Source organism: Actinia tenebrosa, unplaced genomic scaffold (assembly GCF_029948245.1).
Source record: "Actinia tenebrosa isolate PJP-AT-01 unplaced genomic scaffold, QUT_ActTen_1.0 PGA_scaffold1__47_contigs__length_23844297, whole genome shotgun sequence".
Classification (NCBI taxonomy): Eukaryota; Metazoa; Cnidaria; class Anthozoa; order Actiniaria; family Actiniidae; genus Actinia; species Actinia tenebrosa.
Genome location: NW_028292578.1, coordinates 14,402,399 through 14,423,107, shown reverse-complemented (window position 1 = coordinate 14,423,107; position 20,709 = coordinate 14,402,399). Strand labels below are relative to the sequence as shown.

At 36.7% G+C, this 20,709-nt stretch overlaps 1 protein-coding gene across 4 annotated transcripts; it reads left to right on the top strand.

The window, feature by feature from the left end:
• Positions 1–2,096: 2,096 nt before the first annotated feature.
• LOC116304792 (calcium/calmodulin-dependent protein kinase kinase 2) lies at positions 2,097–19,452 on the top strand. Of its 4 annotated transcripts, XM_031714574.2 has the most exons (19): positions 2,097–2,294; positions 3,839–3,893; positions 4,439–4,499; positions 11,226–11,679; positions 11,988–12,035; positions 12,142–12,195; positions 12,782–12,830; positions 13,128–13,231; positions 13,890–13,926; positions 14,407–14,428; positions 14,514–14,599; positions 15,070–15,143; positions 15,226–15,325; positions 15,707–15,786; positions 15,942–15,997; positions 16,437–16,454; positions 16,552–16,639; positions 17,337–17,465; positions 18,044–19,452. In XM_031714574.2, the coding sequence occupies exons 2-19, from the start codon at positions 3,884–3,886 to the stop codon at positions 18,176–18,178; spliced, it is 1,605 nt and encodes a 534-aa protein (XP_031570434.1). In that variant the 5' UTR covers positions 2,097–2,294; positions 3,839–3,883; the 3' UTR covers positions 18,179–19,452. The 4 variants fall into 4 exon arrangements, with proteins under 4 accessions (XP_031570434.1, XP_088889198.1, XP_031570436.1 ...); XM_089033072.1 differs by lacking the exons at positions 15,942–15,997; positions 18,044–19,452; XM_031714576.2 differs by lacking the exons at positions 2,097–2,294; positions 3,839–3,893; positions 4,439–4,499 and adding an exon at positions 7,505–7,662.
• Positions 19,453–20,709: the final 1,257 nt, after the last annotated feature.

The window sequence follows — 20,709 nt, the reverse complement described above, 5'->3', positions numbered from 1 at the left end:
CTAGTTGTCCTGGGTTGGCAAATAAAGTCCTGATAATTTCATCTTGGTGTTATTTTTCTCAGACAATTGGTCTACGGTTAGTCCAGTGATGGGGGCTCATATTTGGGAGGATTAAGGGCATAAAACCTTGAGGAACTAACCTAAGGATCTGGAAGTGCGACGCAAAGATTGCGCGAGTGTTACTCTTAAGACAGATCATGTACTTATGCATGCGGTGTTTAAAAACACAATTTTTTTCACTCCGTATATACTTCTGCGTGTTTCTGACGTGACTAACTTGCTCCAAGGGCTAAGGGTGGCACATGTTTCAAAGACATGAGAAGGCGACGCGCGGACCAAGTGACCGCGTAGCTTGTTTGGTTCACATTGGTTTAAGTAAATGTAACTTTAGCATCTCACTATTCAAGAGAGTTTTGAAAGCACGCACGATTGTAGATGAATGACTTCCTAGATGACGAGAACGATAATTATACTATAATTATCGTTCTCGTCATCTAGGAAGTCATTCATTTACAAGCGTGCGGAGAGAGATATGAAGAAGCAGAACAGAACAGAATAGAACAGAACAGAACAGAACAGAACAGAACAGAACAGAACAGAATTTGAAGACAAACTTTGAAATGATCTAGCAAATGATAGAAAAAGAATAAGAAAGAGACAAACTGAGTATAGGACAGAAGATGAGAGAAACCAGAGAGGAGAAGAGAGAGGAAAAGTATAAAGTAAATGAAGGCAAGGACTGATAAATGACGGTCATAAACACCAATTTAAATCTAATTTATCATCGTTTTGAATTCAGGTGACAGGGACTTGTTCCCTAATTGAATGTATCATTTAGGTAAAGTATCGATCAGATTTACTTTCAACAAAAGAGCAAATGGTACATTCGACCTAGAAAGACAATTCATTTGTAGAAACAAAGTAGAAACAAAAGCTTCAGTAGGTACAACTTTTAGGTCACCCATCCAAGTGCTAACCCTCCTTAGACGGGCTTGACTTATAATAAACTTGAAAACGCAAGTTTTTTCCACTGGTCCACGGTTTCAGGGGAATCAGCATAACAATAGCGGTGAAGACAATGCACCGGATAGACTAGACTTTTTAACATTACTTTTTCAACCGATTCCGTGCGTGGCAGAGATGCAAGGGATTAGCCGATATGGTCTGGGGGCCGGCTGGTCTCTCCCCTGATGCTTCGGCTAGAACATTTTCTTGCGTAATTCGTACACCCAAGGGCAGAAGGATTTAATCGCCGTCAGGTCCGAAGTCCATACGACGCCTCAGCTCTGCGGATGTCTCGGGGGTATGGCAAAGTTGGATCGATTTTTTTTTTTTCGAATTTTTGGCTAAGGTTCAAATTTGACCGTAATTTACTTTATTTTTTCGCTGTGGTAGGATAACATAGGCTAATATGATTTTGAAGGAAAATTTATTTGTGAGAGTAAGCTTTGTCCTTTCAACTCGTAGGATAACATCTTAACCCGTACTAGGCGGGAGGGAGTATGTATCCCTTAACCTGAACTCATATATGATTTTTAGTTATGGGCCGATCATAATCAGTCTATAAATCCTCGGCTACCGTTCCCTGCTAGCAGCTAGAGTCCTCGGCCCTCGTTGGCGATCCTTCCCAAGAACCATCGCCAACGAAGGGAGACTCTGCTAAAAGCTAGGGAAGGGATAGCAGTCTCTCGATCCGGGGGCCGAAATGTCGGGCATAGCCGTAAATGCGCGCTGCCATAAGATTATTCAGCACTCAATGTCTGGAAGTATTGTCCTAGTTAATAAATCAATCATCATCAATAAGTCAACTATAGAATTACAGTTTCATATAGATGAATGGGCCGGGAAGTTTTGAACTGCGCGGCGGTGAAGCTATCTCCGGTTGTTATTTTTCCGAGCACACTTCTGATTACAAGTCAGAAAATCTCTCTCTTGCTGTCTCCTTCTGTTTGTTAAAAGCATAAAACCCTCAAAATATCCAAAACAAAATTTATTGGAGAAATACGTTTAGTTTTTTCTTTCATTTTACTCTATTTTTCAGTTGCTGTAGCAACAGCGATATTTCTTTTCCGTCACGTGACACCAATACAAATCAACTTTCGAGTTGGGTTTATATTTCGGATACATGGCTTCAAAAACCCTTCATATATTACTAAAAACAACGTTTAGAGGACGGAAAAATAATAAACAAGAGGCAGTGTGGGTTGTTGGTGGATTATCTAAAGGGAATGATGAAATTCAAGGTCGACTAAAACCAAAAGATCACATGTTTTGATCGCATGTCGTACATCAAGGTAAGAGTGTGTACAAACAGACAAACGAGGGAGCTCAAATAAGCCTAACATTCCCGCTTGTTTAAGTTCCTTTTAACTCTACGATTGACCAGAAAACTCGCACAGATATTACTGAAGACCTTTTTCACGCTCAAGAGGTGTAAAAATTGATCTGTGGTAATCCTTTGATCGCGAAAAACGAATTCCTTTTGTCGGTCGATTCCCCGAAGGCAAGAAAGTGTGAACGCGCGATAAATTCATACAGTTGGCCTGAAATAAAATATTTTATCTCCTTGATCAATTATTTTATATCTTATTTTGAAACTTTAAATGAAAGAATAGGGATATTTTAAGCTTTGAGTAAAGGTGCTAGAGTCTTAGGAGTTTAATTGATGGCTTTAACTACGATCAAAAGATTTAGTGTAATGCTTGACCGTCGCTACCAAATCTCAAACTACGCTCTAAGATCCTTAATTCGATATTCTACAAAACAGAACTGAATATACGAATAAATGTTAGTTTTTATATTCCTTTTAACACCTTAAGTTTACGGTCAAAGTGTACTGTTTTGTGATTTTAAAGATAGCTTCGAATATAAACAATTCATACGAGTTAGAATAACTGGTCATTGCTCTTTTGTTTATTGAACTTGTTTCGAATGGTTATGTTTACATGTAGATTATCGTTCGTTAAATAATGACTTGAAGTATTCGAGCAATGCTCTACTTTCTGTTCTCCGGACTAATGGCTTTATGACTTTTCATTTTAATATTTCTGTCGGCCTAATTTTATTCGCCACACAATTATAAGCCAAGGTTGTCATTCATTTAGAATGTTTGGTAATATTTTTTTATCTTCTTTTACTGCTATTTTGCCACCATAGGTAGTTTGCAATCATTCCTAAAGCTGCCGATGCACTGCAATTCTTTTCTTGCTTTAGCAATATATGTAATTCTTATTTCATGCACATTGGTAAACAACATTGTTAGATTCAAAATGTTAAGAAAAGTGAAACAGGTATTTAATTACTTAGCAAGCCTGTTGCTACGGGTGGTTCTATTGTTCGAACGACCCCCCCCCCCCCCACCTTTGTAGGAGTACGATATAATAATATCTATTTAGAGCTATTTTAGTTATACAAGAAATGGCATTAAGCACTGCTTTCAAAGTCCTAATATTGTATTATGGTATACAAGCTGTGGTTATGATGAATGTTTGTGTGGTTAATGTGATTAATGTGAGGGGGCCTCATTCACTAGTAGCCTTTTGTAACCTTACGCCAGGCCGACCTCATTGCTGGCACTGAGGGTAGTCACTGCCAGGGTTTGTTGCGTCCTCAGTGGTTCTTTTTCATCCCACAAGTCAGAGAGCCTGGGTACTGTTATTTAACATGTTCATCCGAGCCATAAGGCATTCAAAGTACCCAATATAGAGAGCCAAGGTTTTTACACCTTACAAATTTTACCCCTCAGCCAGGGCTCAAAACCACTGTCCCTTAGAGTGAGCTTCACCACCTAGCCTTCTAAGTTGATAGTCAAAATTTTTTGCTTATAATTTTATTTCAGATCAGAAACAAACAAGAAGTTCAGTACGTAGCTTAGTATAAAAAAATGGGTGCAGGTAAGTGATAAGTAAATTAAAATTTTACACTCATGAAGCATGCATTGCTTGTCACAGTGGAAATTTCCAAGTATTTTCTATTATCTTTTCTTAAAATGAAATATCTTCTGCCAACAACAATGAAAAATACTTTTTCTGAAATACATTTGGTGAAGTTTCATTTTCTTTATCTCTGAGTAACTGCTCTGGGAATAGCTACATAGATTCCAGACACCATCTTTGCTATTTAGGTGTATATGATATACCTATTTCAATAAATGTTGTCATTGTTAAAGGCGATAGGCGATAGGTCATTTCAACATGGAAATGGTTTCGTTGCATACAAAGAACATAGAATCAGTCCTAACACTAAGGTCCATTTTTTTGACGAGAATAAGAAGCAGAAACACAAGTCATTCCAGCTATTCTTGGATCTTGGAATGACCTATCTCCTATTGCTTTTTGCCTATTGCCTATTGCCTATCGCCTATCGCGATGAAAATGTTTTGTTGAAATAGGTGTATAAAGTGGGCATGTTGAAACTTTAGGATTTTGTTTGTTTATAGTATGTGCATGCCCACCATGCAGGTCGTCGAGGGTGGACCAAGTCAAGGTGACGGTCAGCAGGTGAGATAATTATTAGTTATTCATTATATCAATCAATAAAACCATACAAGCACCGGTGGTAATATTATCATTTTTTTTATTCCATCCAAACAAATGATTAATCTGGTTAGATTTTGTATAGACTTTTTTAAAATTTCTCTTAACCACCAGCTGAATGGTGAATTTTGTTTCAGCCAATCACAGCGAGTTTAGCTGCTTTGCGGCCAGCCTTTATTCCCAGGCTACTGTTACCCAATTTTTGCGTATTTTCTGTTTTCTTTTAACTAAAATGTGTAGTTCCAGAAATCATCCATACCCATTCCACAGAGGAATTTGGAATTTCCAAAGAGTAGGGGGGTCAGAGAAAGAACAAAAATGACAGAGTTTGTATGGAAGAAAATTGGAATTTCTGGGGGGTAGGGGGGTGTCTTAAAAAAATTCCTCCGTGAAGGGGGTATGGATATTTTTTGGAACTACACAATATGATACACATGCCTACAAGAAGCAGAAATATTGAAAGGAAGAATAAAAACAATTTCACTTTACCACCATGTTTGCTTCATTCTTTCAAGCTTCACTGCTCAGCTGGCAATAAAAACTCAAAAAACAATTGGAATGAAATCCCAGCCAATCAGTGTGCAGCTTACGCTTGTCTGCCTTGTTTATGTTTTCTGGATTCAAAATTGGGGCTGGAGGAAGAGGTAAAAATAATTTTGCATGGCTTTGGAAACAAGAAGCTTTTACTTGATTCCCAGAAGTATCTAAATAAAATTTAACTCATATGCAAAAATAAAGAAATGCAACAGAAATACAGAACAAAGGATGTCAATATGGGTGAAGTGTTGTTTAACTACATGCAGAAACTGTAAAACCTTGGAAGACATTATATCTTAACCACACTCAATAGACCTTGGTAAAACAACAGTCTCAAAATTGCCAAATTTCAAAAAGAATTAAATCTTTATTTTTTTACAAAATTCCAGCATAAGATAACTAGTTATGAATATTAAAATAAACATCATAGAATAAAAGCGGCAAATTCAGCGTAAAAAGCACCTTTTCGATCCGCACGATCCAGTTAAACGACGTCCAGTCCAGTCCATCTATGCTCGGTTCCTGATTTTCCAAAATGAAAAAATCTATCAAAACTCAGAATCTAGAAGGATAAATCAAATTCTAGAGATTAGACATGTTTTTGCCATGTATCAAGAGTATCCTTAGCTTTTCAATACTTAAAAAAATATGAATTTTTTTTTTTTTTTTTTTACAATTCAAGATCGAGTCACACTTAGTCCAATCCAGTCCCTCTGTGTACACGATTCAGAGTTTTCCAACATAAAATGCAGAATATTAAGAAACAAAAATCAAGCTCTAGAGTTTTAGCTTCATTTTATTATAAGCAATATCGGATTATATTTCCTTCGACCGAATAGAACACTCTGGAAAATAGGCCTTGGTGGTCTCACTAAACTGCTTGGCAAATAGTCAGATAAGAAGCGAGAGTCTTGCCCATCAAACAAGTTAGGAATGGAAACTGAAAAATGGGATAGAAAGAGAAGGAAAAGAAAGAAAGGAAAGGAAAGGTAAGGTAAGGTAAGGTAAGGTAAGGAAAGGAAAGGAAAGGAAAGGGAGTAGGGAAGGGTAGAGTCAGGAGAGAAAGAATCGAAGGGAAAGGCCGCGAGAGGAAATACGAGGTTGGTGACTTATATCAAGCTTTGCGGTAGATGCTGAATCACGCTGCATGCTGGAGTCCGACTTGATGGAATGCTATTCATGGCGGTTAGAGCATTATTACACCTATCTCAATAATTGTATACGACCAACACAGCCCAAGATTGCTGGGATTTTGACTGCGGTCTCTATCAAAATATTACTAACTCTTAGCGATGGAAAATTTGACTTCTCAAAATACTGTTTTTAGATGATGGTGTCATAATTAACAAATGTATGGCATCTATCTTTTTTATTGTATGATATTTTTGCTGGAACAAAACCCGGAAAAATTGTAGTTATTTATAGGTATCATTGAATATGGACCATCTTTCTATAGGTGGTCTTAACGTCGTGACCGGTCGGTGGCTTTTGCTAGATCATTTTCGTATATTTTTCCGTTTAGACTTGAGGAAGCTGACTGGTTTTTAGGGTATGATTTCCGACTCGTCGTGTTTGGCGGGTATCATAAAGGTTCTGTGTATACAGCGGGTTCGGTATAAACAGATTCTTAAACTCTTTCGACTCCTGGAGGAAATTTGAAGTATAAGCCTTATAATTTACATGTTATTCCCGCTGAAGAAGGACGAGCACGAATAAAAAAAGACACTTCCCTAAAAATATGCCAAAAAACTTTTAGTAAATTGGAAAAAACCTTACAAGTTGTCGATTACTTTTGAAAGACTCAGTTGAAAGACTTACGTAAGTACGATGAAATGAATTTTCAATCTTTGAAAAACCCACAAAAGTTGACCAAATAGTACTCATATTCAAAATGGAAAGCATGAGGGGAAAAGCTTTCGAATTGTGCTTTAAAATTTCTAAATTTTTTTACAGTTTCTAACTATACTATGAGAGTGGTTCGAAAGAATGAGAGATCAAACAGCTTGTTCTTTTGTTCTCTTTTTTTCTCGGTAAAACTTATTAATATTTCAAAGATATTTGGTTATCAGCCAATATTGTTTTTGAATTTATAATACATGTTTTCAAACCTATTTTAGATTTGCATTATCGCTTTAAAGAAGAGTAGGCAAAGAATGCTGATGATATTTGTGTCAAAATTGTCGTAGAAATATTGACATTTTGTAATGAGTCTTTTCGAGGAAGTATATTCAAATTAAACCGTAAATACTTAGTTTTACTCTTTTATTCTCAGTTCTTTTTAGTGTAAATTAGTCTACATTGTCTACAGCAAGAGCCATTTCGCCATAAATTTTTTATTACGTTCACAAGAGATAAGTATTTTTGTGATTACTTCCTTTGGAATTCATTTTAGAGCTTCGAGTTAAGAGGAGTTGGAAGCAAAACTTTGTCTTACGATTCTCAGAATTATCGAAAGAGCTCTTGTTTATGCCCTGAAGAATTCCTTGACATAGAAAACGAGGTTTCATCGAAAACTTTTTGGATTCTTTGGCGTTTTTAGCTATCATAGGACAAAACTGAATTTGTTTTCATATTCAACAGCAGATGCAAGGTAAAAATTATAACAAAAGCATGTAGAACTAAGTAATTTATAATCTTGTTTTTACCAAGAAAAAAGCCAAATGCAAAGTATATGATTTTTCAGGAAAACATGGTACATGTCAAATTCTCTACATTTTTGGTGATTTTTTTAGTTTTTCAGTTCTTAAATTTTCATCATTTTTCTGCTCATTCATAAAATATAAGTTCTTAACGGAATGGAGTAAGAATTTGTTAATGATTCATAATCTTAACCATGTTATTTTCCGATTTCTATTTCAATCTACGGGGAGAAAATTGATCGTTGATCCTAATCTCTTCATTTTACTTTGCTAGATTCATCCATTTTTTCGTTTACTTGTCTTTTCTTTCTTTCTTTGCTTTCTTTCTTAGCTTTCTTTCTTTGCTATTTTTTCTTTCTTCCTTTCTTTCTTTCTTTCTTTCTTTCTTTCTTTCTTTCTTTCTTTCTTTCTTTCTTTCTTTCTTTCTTTCTTTCTTTCTTTCTTTCTTTCTTTCTTTCTTTCTTTCTTTCTTTCTTTCTTTCTTTCTTTCTTTCTTTCTTTCTTTCTTTCTTTCTTTCTTTCTTTCAAAAATATTTTAAAATCACTTGAAAAACGATAGACAAGAATTTTTATATATGTATCGGTCTGTTCGGTGCCCACCAAGAGAGAAAATATTTTTGTGAAACATCTTGGAGTAGATTAATAAAATCAAGAGAATATTAACTAAGCTTACTTAATTTTTTAATGGTAAAATGTTGCATCGATTAAAAGTCAAATGATCAATTTAAAAAATGCAAAGACCACGGTTTTCCCATACCAAGCATATGAAACAGTGTTCTATCGTTTTGTTCTTTCGTTAGTTGATTTTGTTTGTTCCTTCTTTCGTATGTTCAGTGGTTGATCCAGGGGGGGTTCGAAGGGTTCCACGGAACCCCCCTTGAAGGCTTGATCTTGTCGGTAATAGAAATATGTCTTATATAAATTTTGCTTAAAAGTATCCACAAGGATAATGTTGAACACGAAATGATAAATATTTGCTGTTATAATGTTTAATTTACCTTTAAGTTCCGTTACTAGATAGTAAATTAGGTAATTAGAGCCAATTTTTTTGTCAGACATCGACTAAACAAAAGAGAATTATACACAGTTTAAGAAACGGAACCCCCCTTTGAAAAATCCTGGATTCGCCACTGATGTTTATTTGTTTGTAGTTTCGTTTTTATTTGATTGTTGGTTCGTTTGTTTTAAATGATTTTCCCAAGTTAAAAGTTTTTGTTCACGATTCATGTCAGTCATCCTTGACCTATTCCCTTCACGATATTATCACCTAAGCTTTGCATGTGTCCTATTTTAATCACTTATTAAGATATTCATAAATTCCACTAGTCCCAAGATCAGCCGTCTGTGTTTGATTATACCCTCAAATTAAATTAACCTCTGGTCGTGTAAACCCCTGGACTCTTTCTACGAACCATTCATATAACATTCTGTACCTTGTGTGCGACTATCTTCTAAAAGAGTCAAACTTGTGCAAAGAAAAGTGGTACTTTCAACGCCATGAAGAAGATAAGACGACTGTCTCAGAGGTTCTTTTGCATAAGGTAAACAATCGAAAACACAACATTTAGACTCAAAATTAAGTCTCATTCGGTTTCCTTACTTTGAGTTTATTACCAAGCTATCTGTGTTTTATAGTTATAAGTAGAAACCTGTGCAAATTACAGGTCTAAACTCGTGTTATTCTTGAGTTTATAATTTGAGTTGTGTACTTAGTGTGTTATCTTAGTTCTAAACATAATTTACAGTCGAGGATTAGGAAAGAGATATTCCTTTGGAAGCTTAACATGACCTTAGTTAGAATTGATAATAATTTGATGGAATAAAATTTCAACCAGAGAGGTTGCTAGAACCTTCACTACCTTGTACATGTGGCTTCAAGCAAAGGAATGTCACGACTTCAAGCATTTCAATTCTTTGTTAAGTAATGTTAACATACTTAAAAGTAATTATAGAGCTGTCTAAAACGACGAAAACAGCCTTGGCTTAGACTATATCGAATTTCGTTTCAAGCTAATACGAGAAGCAGCTATCTTGCTGTTAAAACTTTGTAAAGAATGAAGTTAGTTTATTTTTGTGTATGAAAAATAAATTTTCGATCAATTATGTATACATTTGTGTAATCAAAACACTTATAACTACAATAATTATAACTACAATAAAGATAGATAATTCGACTAATTCTGTTGCTATGGATGAAATTTCAATATAATAATGATTTAATGTTGTTAAGCTTGTCCGCTTGTCCAAAATTTAGACAGCGTGACTCAATTAGATTAAAATCAAAATAACACAAAATTGCTTCCTGCAATAAATTTGATACCCAGTAATAAAATATAGATTAGAAGAGCGTCCAGAGGTGGGTCAAGCTTCTAGAAAAGCCATTTATTCGACTTTCAAAGGAAAAATCTAGTAAAAACGGCTTGTGTTATTAGAAAGGTGATCTTAGGCAATTCACTTTAATATTATATTCTTTTCCATATTTCTTTTTTTCGTATGTTACTTTTTCCTTGAATTTGCATCTGCTAGATAGTGTGATAGAACTATATTTTTGAGCTATTTATTGAAAATTTCAACAGATTCCCTCTAGGGTATTTGCTTGAGGGCTGCTTTCAGAGGGTCATCACATTCCATGGCCAGCCATCCTCCGTCTTAAATAAAAGCATTGATTGACGATTATGAACGATGGCCAATAATGGGGATGTTGATAATGGTAATAATGATGTTGATAATAATGATGATGACGACGACGTTAATAATGATGTTGATGTTAATGATGATGATGATGATGGTGATGCCTATAATGATGATAATGATGATGATAATGGTGGTGATGACGATGTTGATGATGATGATGATGATGATGATGATTAGATGATTGAGAGACGAGTAAAGCCCCGTTTACACTGGCGACTTTTGCTGCGATTTTTGTGGCAATTTTCGGAAATATAAAATCTTTTGTCTCATCCTTCAAAAGAGACATTCGTCTAGGAAAATCTTGGTATCCTGAAAAAAACTTTACAAGTAAATTCTTTACCATTATTTATTATGGACAAAATCGCAAAAACAAAATCGCAGCAAAAATCGCCGCAAACATCGCTAGTGTAAACGGGGCTTAAAAGATTGATGATGATAGAGATGAATGTGATGATAGTGATGCTGCTGTGCTGCTGATGATAACTGAACGTTGCTATTATCATCATCATTTGCAGTCAACTAAACTAAAAGCGTATTTTAGCCTTGGCTTTTTGATCGAACCCAGGAGCATTTAAAGCTAAGAAATCCCTTTTCGTTGCTCAAGTTGATCTCTGCCGCAACCTCTAGACATTACATAGCCAGAGGCGCCGCTAAACTCGTTCTTGTTCTTATCCAGTTTAGTGATTAGCTAGTTTAACCATTCTTCATGTTAAGTCGTTCTCAATTCCCTTCCGTACAACTAATCCTTTCTTGCACCTGGAATCCATAAATCATAAAGTCGTTTATTCACCCCATAATTACCATTTTAATATTATTGCAGGCCTGGAAGTCGCCAGGGAATGGACGAGAATGGTCACACCAACAACAAAACAAAAAACGGTAAAGTGCGTGTCAATAACTATGTCAGCCCTCGAAGCAATGGCGACCTAAATCATGAAAACAAAGCAAAGCGAGCTTCAAAGTCACAACCAACTCCTCTAATACGAACAGAAACACAAGGTGATTCTAATACCAAGGACATTAACGCCAAGGGAAACTCTACGGCGTCGGGATCCGGAATGCTTGGAGCAGGCCTCGAAGCGAGTTTCGCGTCCTTACGAAGGAGTTCGGCGACGCCTGATTTATTGAACAAAAACACAGGCGTAGAAGCTGGTGACAATGTAAGAAGTAAGCCAAACAGCCCAGATTCACGGTCAACGGTCTCAAGCTCGTCGCCACGACTGAAGAGACCCCCTACGGTTGAGTCGACGAGTGTGTCTATACAAGAATCTGAGGTATAAAGTCATTACGTTGCAAGAGGGTGTTGACGCGTTGTTGTTACTGAGTTTGATGCGCGCTGCAATTCCTCTTCCTTTAGCAATCAAAAAAAAAAAAAAAAAAAAAAGATAAGAGATAAGAGGTTTTTATTAACACTTTTATCCCACTTTAGTGACATACAAATGGCTTCAGCTCTTATTACCAATCAAATCTCTAAAAAAGGGGCACTAACCAATCACAATGCTTCAATTTTGTAAGCCATTTCAGTGTCAACCTTCCGACTTTTTCTAATCCTGCGAAAAAATTAATTTTCGTTTCTTTTCAGAATTTTACGCAATTGAATCAATACAAACTAATGGATGAAATAGGAAAGGTGAGATTTTATAGAATCTAAAGATTAAAACAACTTTTTATTTGCTGGCAGAGTAATCGTGAAATTTGCGCTAATTTTAAATTGTGCCTTTTTATGACTTTTTTAGGGATCTTATGGTGTTGTAAGACTCTGTTACTCGGACTTTGATCAATCTAATTATGTAAGTTAACAAGCAAAACATTATGTCATGACAACGTGTTTACAGGAAAACTTGTGAGAGTGAGACAAAATAAGAGTCGGTGAGTGTGACGTAACGATGAGTCCTGGCGCTTTTATTGGCTGCGCAACCAGTGCACGACGTGGTTGGTTCAGCGTGACGACGACGTGTCCTAGCACTTTTATTGGCTGAGAAACAAGCGCGCAATGTGGTTGGTTTAGCGTGACGATGACGTGTCCTAGCACTTTTATTGGCTGAGAAACAAACGCGCAATGTGGTTGGTTAGCGTACGGATGTCTTCAAACCGATCTGAAACGTTGACGGTATGCTCTGTGGAGTGACATACAAACACTCCTAGAAACAGTGTTTGTGACGAACAGGAAAGGCTCCTGCAAACAAGCTTATTCAGTCTTATGTGTTACTCACTGTAGTCAATGGAACCATTCTGGTAATAGCGTTTCCGAACATGAATGGCTCCGGCAAACGAGCTTATCTCCCCTATCAAATTCGCCACTCATTATGATCATTATTCGCTCGCGGTAAAGCCAAGAGAAATCCTCATCTGTTTATTTGATGTTTGTTTGTTTAGGCCATGAAGATTATTTCTAAGAAAAGAATTATACGAAAAGCAGGACTACGTAAGTACAATTGAAAAAAGTATAGGTCGTCCATCTGCCTCGCCGTTTCATCTATCTGTATCAATGTTTGTCGTCTTTGTATCTGCCTGTCTCCATTTGTCGTATCTGTTTGTGTGTCAGCTAGTCATTTTGTGTGTTCTATTACGTCTCTGTTTTGTCCATCCGTTTCTGGTCTGTTGACTATTCCATTCGTGTCTGTCTGTCTGTCTGTCTGTCTGTCTGACTGACTGACTGTCTGTCTGTCTGTCTGTCTGTTTGTCTGTCTGTCTCAAACTTGATTTTTTCCCTCCATGTTAGGTAAACCTGGTGACCGAGGCAAAAATCCAGGGCTTGAAAACCTTCAAAGAGAGATAGCCATACTAAAGAAAGTTGACCATCCAAACGTCGTACGACTTTACGAGGTACTTACAGGATAAATGAAACATAAATATAGAAGACTAGAATGTAAAGAACATTCAAGTATCTGTATGTGGGTAGACTTATAATATAAAGGATGCTAGCAAAAAGTGCATGTGCGGGCTAGAACCCCTTGGGAGTGGGTACCGGGTAACATCAACTTTTCTCTTTAATAGTCCCCTTCACAGTTCCCTGCGCCATCTTGAAAGGTAGCCGTGCCTTTGCATCGTAGCGAGACGAACGGTGAGCTTGCAATGATAGATACATGTGAATAATTGTCCAAGGTGTTAAAAAAGGTCTCTATCATTGCAAGCTCACCGTTCGTCTCGCTACGATGCAAAGGCACGGCTACCTTTCAAGATGGCGCAGGGAACTGTGAAGGGGACTATTCGATCCGGTAAGATGACATTTGTTATGATTTAGTTGAATCATCTTTATTTTACCACGGTAATAACATCAACGTTAATGACATTGCTTTTCATGAAAGCCATGAAATAAAAACAATACTATAAAAATGTACATCCATCAATTTATGAAAAGGTTAATAATAGTAATATTTCAAATAGTTTTCTACATAACGCTTAATACTGTTTGTAATAGATGAATACATGTTAAAATGACGTTCCTAACACGAGTAAATGTGTTTGTATGCTTTGTCTAAAGGTTTTAGATGATCCCGCGGAAGACAACCTTTATTTAGGTGAGCAAATGTATTAGTTGTATTGGTTCAATAATCATTATTCATATCTCTATGGGACCGCGTGGGGACTGGTGAATAAACATGAGAGTGAGGCCATTAGTCCTATAAATACGAGAAACAAAGAGATGAGTTAGGGGACAAAATAAAGAACACAGACATTTGAAACAAGGGTACTCGTAGCACTTTGAGGAAAGGGCAACAAGCCTTGTTCTTGTGTTTATCAGCACCAGTTTCTCACCTGCGAAATAAAAAATGGTGACATAGAAGCTTTGCATCATCACGTGATGGCAGCCGTGACAGGAGGCACAACAATAGAGCATTTTCCTCTAGGAAACTGAATTCTTTCTCATGTAAATCACATTAGACAAGATTCAGTTGTTCCTGCCTACTGTCATGGCTGCCATCACGTGATGGGGCAAAGCTTCTATATCCTCGGGAGTCTAATCCAGTAACCAAAAGTACTGTTGTTTCTCTTTTCAGTCTTCGAATTGGTGGACAAAGGGTGAGTTACTTGAATCTTCTTTCTTCGATACTACATCAATATTCACGGGATCAATATTCAATTCCGTTTGTATTCTATTTACTAGGGAAGTAATGGAGGTCCCAGGCCCCAAGTTGTCTCAAGAGGTTGCGAGGAATCATTTTAGGGACCTGTTACTGGGAATAGAATACCGTGAGTATTGTGACATACAATGTGCTTGCCTCAGTGCTTCTCATGCTTCTAACCACACGACTCCCAACGGGGATGCTCAAATTCATAAATGTTCAGTGTGTGCAATTGGATGTTATGTTCGTATGGACATTGCCATTGTGATGCTAACATCCTTGATAATGTTTATTTGTTTGTTTATACCCATGAGAACAAAAACCTTTGTTCCATCCGTGTAGCCTATCTATCTATTGATCCAGTTAAGATGGCTGTCGCTTGAGAAAGTGCCATAGGTTTTGTCACTTTGCTTTGTTTGATTTTCCGATAGATTTTACTGGTTGGCAATTTACAGACCGTTCTATACAATACTATTTACAGGACAGTCAACCCAAACAAATTATTTTATCGTACGTTCACCTATTAATCGCATTATTAGGTCACATTTCTCCATTCTCGCACCAAATGATTTATTATTTTCCTTTTTTTCTTCGTAGTTCACTATCATAAAATCGTTCACCGAGACATCAAGCCGTCAAATCTTCTTCTGGGTGACAACGGGAGAATAAAAGTATATTTTGCTCGTACCGTTTGTTTGTTTGTTTGTTTATTGCTGCTACTTTATGAAACAAAATGAACGTTGTCATTTTTAGATAGCGGACTTTGGGGTGTCGGATGTGTTTGAAGGTGACGATGCTTTCCTGTCGAAGACCGCTGGCTCCCCTGCTTTCATGGCGCCTGAATCGCTTCAAAGTAAGTCCTGGATGTTAGTTATCATTGCTCGTTATTATTTATATACCGGTGCACAGTCCAAACTCCAAGCATGCAACCAAGGCTGTATGGTACAACTGTGAGGCTTCTGTTAGATCAGAGAACAAGTGTGTGTAAAGTGGTTAATTTAAAGAAATTCCAGAAAGTTGCATTAAAAAGCTTGCATCTGTTTGTCTATCTATTCATCTGTCTTTCTTTCCGTTGGTCTGTCTGTCTGTCAATCCTATTCTGCATGCCTGTTTATTTATCTGTCTGTCTGTCTGTGTTTGTCTGTATGTGTCTGTGTGTCTCTGACCATCATTTTTTCTGCCTATCACTTTCATAACTATTTCATAATCGTCCAATATTCCATATTTTTTCCAGCATCTCGCGATAAGTATTCTGGGAAGGCAGTGGACGTGTGGGCCATGGGCATCACTCTATTTTGCTTTGTATATGGCAAGGTAAGAAAACGCGCTTGCTTTGGCACTGTTTCAGGGCAGCGACATGCTGTAGGGCTAATGTCTTACTTATTTTGCCACCTTGTAACTTGTGTTCACGTATCATTCAATAAATAAAGGCTTAGTGCACTAATCTAAAGTTTATTTGGTTCACTTAGTGTCCGTTTGAAGATGGCAACAGAATGGCATTATACGAAAAGATACGAATACAGCAGTAAGGATGCCATTTTGTTTTCTATCCAAGCAGTTTTTCATATTATAACAATTTGTATAATAAACTTATAGCTCTGCTTTTCCCATGCAAGTCGTTTTTTCATGTGAACGACGTCACACTTAATATCGAAAGCACTAAATATCAAAACCAACATGGCGGCTATCAATCAATCAATATTTTATTCAGTACTTATTAATATAAAACAATATTTAAATATTTACATTTGTGAGAAATATGGCATACATAAAGTACAAGCTACCTATGATAACTTAAAAGCTAGACTAGATAGGTAGCTACTTAGTACATAGATTTGAATTGTAATAGCAATTAGGTAGATGATACATTATCACGTGATGCTTAAGCTTAATTGGATTATATTTTATTTGAAGGGAAAAAACTTTTAACATGCTTAATACTATAATTTTCGTTGTTCTTTCAGGTTAGAATTCCCCGAAGAGTAAGTAGTTTGGGTTGTTTTTTCATTCGTAAAAAAGTAACATGAAAGCAAATATGTGTTTTCACTGATGGTACTTTCATTGATTCTGTTATCTTAGACCTGTTATAAATCCAAAACTAGAAGATCTGCTATTGCGACTGCTGATTAAGGACCCAAAAGAGAGAATAACAGTACCTGAAATCAAAGTAAGTTTTAAATTTTGAAGTTGTAATTTATGTTTTTTCAAGCTAATTTTTCTCGGGAAAAATTCCACCTTTTTCGGAGCTCCTCGGTAATCTTTCCTCCCCATTTAAGGCTCTAGAAACACCCTATTGATGGTTTTCAACCATCCCCAAGAGAATTGAATAACGAAAAACACGGCGGCCATGTTGGAGGATATAACAAAAGAATTCATTGACAATTGTTTTGTTAAGTGACAATTCTTTTGTTAACTTCCTCCAACATGTCCGCCGTGAAAACCATCAATAGTGTACACTTCTCCTCAATGACGCAGTTGTTCAGGAACGACTTGTTTATCATGGATATGCAGCCAGCGTCCAGCAGCAATCACTGTAAAGATACATGCATGTACCATCATGCATTGCGCTCACGTGATGCTCACGTGCCGCCAAGATAATTTCTGTCTAACTTCTATAACATTTGTATAACAGAAAGTATCATTTCTAGGCCGATGCTGATTGCTCCAAATACACGCGCATGCGCCAACATCAAGTAATTGGTTGCTAAAAGCTGCTTTGTGATTGTAAAATTCTGTTCAATGCTCAGAACATTTTAGGTTTATAAAACACTTCCCGAAGGCTCTGTTGAATATAATTTCAATATGGCGGAATAGTTAATACCCTCAACGAAGAGTATTAGGCACTAATGACGTTTAATTGACAGATACATCCCTGGGTAACGAGAGGAGGACGAGACCATTTACCTTCCACAGCGGAAAACTGTTCAGTTATCGAAATCACTGATGAAGATATAAGAAACAGCGTGCGAACGATACCCAAAATTAAAACCCTGGTAAGTAATTAATTCAGTTTGGGCTTCCTGTCTTATGCTACTGGTACGCAACATCATAGCCGCCATTTGAAAAGACCATTTCAAATTAGTACAATACTGCCGTATTCCGTGATAATATGATAACAGACTCAGGGTTACCCTCATTTCAGCGTCAAATATTTACAAACACCAATTTTAAAGTAAAGAAAGAATGCATAACTTCAACATCATAGAGCGTTTTCACGTGTGACGTCAGAGCGGCCATGTTGGTATTCCAAAACGATGCATTTTCTATCCTCGGGGAATTGGATTCTATTTTTATGCAAAATCTGTCTAGAAAGTTTCTAATGTTTGGTACACCAATATGGCCGCCTTGTCACGTGAGTGAAAACGCTCTATAAAAACTTGGAATTTCGCGGACCTGAACTGGAACACGTGAAAATTTTACTCAAAAATTAGGCTAACCCTGAGGAACAGAGAACTCGAAAACTGGATATAGGCGCTTTTTGAAAAAAAAAAAAAAATTAAAGAAATTTCAATTTTTTCAAAATTTTCTAGATATGATTTTATATCGAATCTATTTTTCATTTCCTTCACAGATTTTAGTAAAAAGTATGATAAAATACAAAACGTTTGGTAGTCTTACAAAACTGGAGAGACTACGGTCGCATTCACAACCAAATATCGCCGCCATATTGGAACAGAAACAAATACTCGAAGAAAAAGAGACATGAAGGATATGCCTGCTCTAAGACGCCTCGAGCCGAGATGTACCCATTCCTTCACGTAACAAATGTAGCGTCATGTAATAAATGCAGAAATGTAACGTCATTTCCACAGAACTGGAATAATGAATAGGATGGAATTGTTTTTAACCAGAATGCGAGGATATTTTTTTAACAGTTTTTAATTTAGTAGTACTTAGTACAGAGTTGTCTTTATTTTTTAGAAAAATATGACAACCCAAAATACAATTTTTTAGAATTTTTTTATTCCAGGGAGCAATAGTGTACATAAAAGTCTTAGCTCAGACGTCAAGTTCTCCTTTATCTTTCTTTTTCCTTTCCAAATTCTCTCCCTGTCTCTAAGTTTCTCTCTAAAATACCAATCAGTACAAAGTATGCGTTTTAAAATAATGAATTATAAAACACATTTAAGACTAGAATCTTTCGGACCTCGGCTCATTAACAGATCCTGGCAAAAATTAAGGTTTCTGAATTTTTAGTCGCAAAATACAATAGCCTGAGCTCCTCTTGGTCAGCAGTGATGTCTCTATCGCTGACCAGCAGAAGCGCAGACTCTAAGAACGAGATTCCATGTTTACGAACTTAGCGGACATGCGCGCATGTCTCCAATTCATCAATGCTGACCAGGAGCACCGCTGGCTCTAGGAACAAAAACTACGACGTTGACGAAAGAGCAGGAGAAATCTTTAGTAGCTCATCAATATCGAAATATTTGAACTCGAGAATCTGCAGATTGGCTAAAATACTGTTTCTTAATAACCAATCAGATTTGCCATCTTATCTGATTGGCTATCGGAATTGGAATCTAGTCATCTAGAAATCCACTGCTTTTCTATTACAAAATCTTTGTGATGCAGAGATTTTTACAACTCGAAAGCTTTTATTTTTGTATCAATTATTTTTAATTTTTCTGCCGCACATTTCAGTCGCAGTCGATGATATAATCACTCCACAGGTACCCCAAACATACCTTTTAGGCTCAATCAATGTTTCGGTTTATATTGACGTACTTTTTTTCGAAAATTCAAATTCAAATATGAAATCAGCCGAAATATTTATTTAGGACAAAGAGGGCTGGCTTGGGCTTCCTGTGGTCATTCCTGGGTTTACATAAATTCTTAGATTTTTTAACTTACGTATGAATAATACTAGAAAATTAATGATTATAGTAAAATAGAATTTCAGCATATCTAATATAATTATTACGCACAATATCACGAAAATATTTGTACAATATTCTAGAATTATAATTATGTATTATACTCGACGTGTATAAGAAATAATGTATACAAAAGCAGAATACGACCAATGAAATGGCGTGGTTTGTTTGGGTTTTTGTATGGATTTTAGTTGGCCAATCGCGGAAAATCAAATAGAAGATACTTTCCCTAGCTTAGAAAGATCTTTCCAAACCAAAATCCTGAGGGAAAAACTTTCTACGCTTCGAAATTGACCATTGTAAAACTCGTGTTTTCAAACTTTGTCAAAAAGTTTCATTTCTCAATTCATTTCACTCTTTCAAACAGTTCGCAAAAAATATATATAGTCCGACCACTCGTATAATTTGAGGGTTTTTCCATGGTAAATCGTCGAAATTTTGAGAGCTAGCGCGCACGCCCTTGGGCTAAATTACTCAACAGTAAGGCTTAGACTGAGTTTTAGGAGTTACCAAATCGTGATGCGCACTTCAAATTCCCATTACCTTTCAATGATAAGTTGGGGGGAGACTGTAGTGTTTTTACACTTAATTTATTTCTATTGATTGGTATAGAAACTAGAGTGCTGAACCGTCGTATGGCAGCGCGAAACATTTACGGCTACGCCGGAGATTTCGGCCCCGACACCGCTATCCAAAGATTTACTATGCGAGGGAGACTAAAGATTTACAGACTGATCAGGAAGCTCGGCCGAGGCTTAAGGGAGAGAGCCGGCCCCTAGACCGAAAATGATTAACCCCTTGCTATGACCAACAAAACTCGAAAAATTGAATGTGACGCTGATGGCTTTGAACGCATACTCACTCCTTTCCATGTGGGACGCATTTTGAAACAAAACTTGAATCGAAAAACGAATCTTGAGCTTGAACGAGCACCTTTGCAAAGTTCCAACCACCTCTATCGTAAGCGACCTTACTCGGATGCGTGATGTCTGTATGCGTGACTTACGTGACGTGTTATAGGAAAAACACCGGTTTGTGTCCAGATTTACTCGCGTAGGAAACACGTTAATCTGTATTAACCAATATGTTATCCTAACAGTTGAAAGGACAAAGCTTACTCTTACAAATGAATTGTCCTTTGATGGTAGATTTACCACAGTGGGTGAAAAAATACATTTCATTATGTCGGCCACAGAACTACTGAGAGGCGCGGACAAAAACCTTGTCCCAAAATTGTCTTTCTTTGCACTATCAAATATTAATCTAGCACCGGAATATTTATCAGTGACAGCATGCAACCGGTTTAGACTGGACTGGTACAAGAATAGAATAGCATTGTCTGAAGGGCGGTAATTATAAA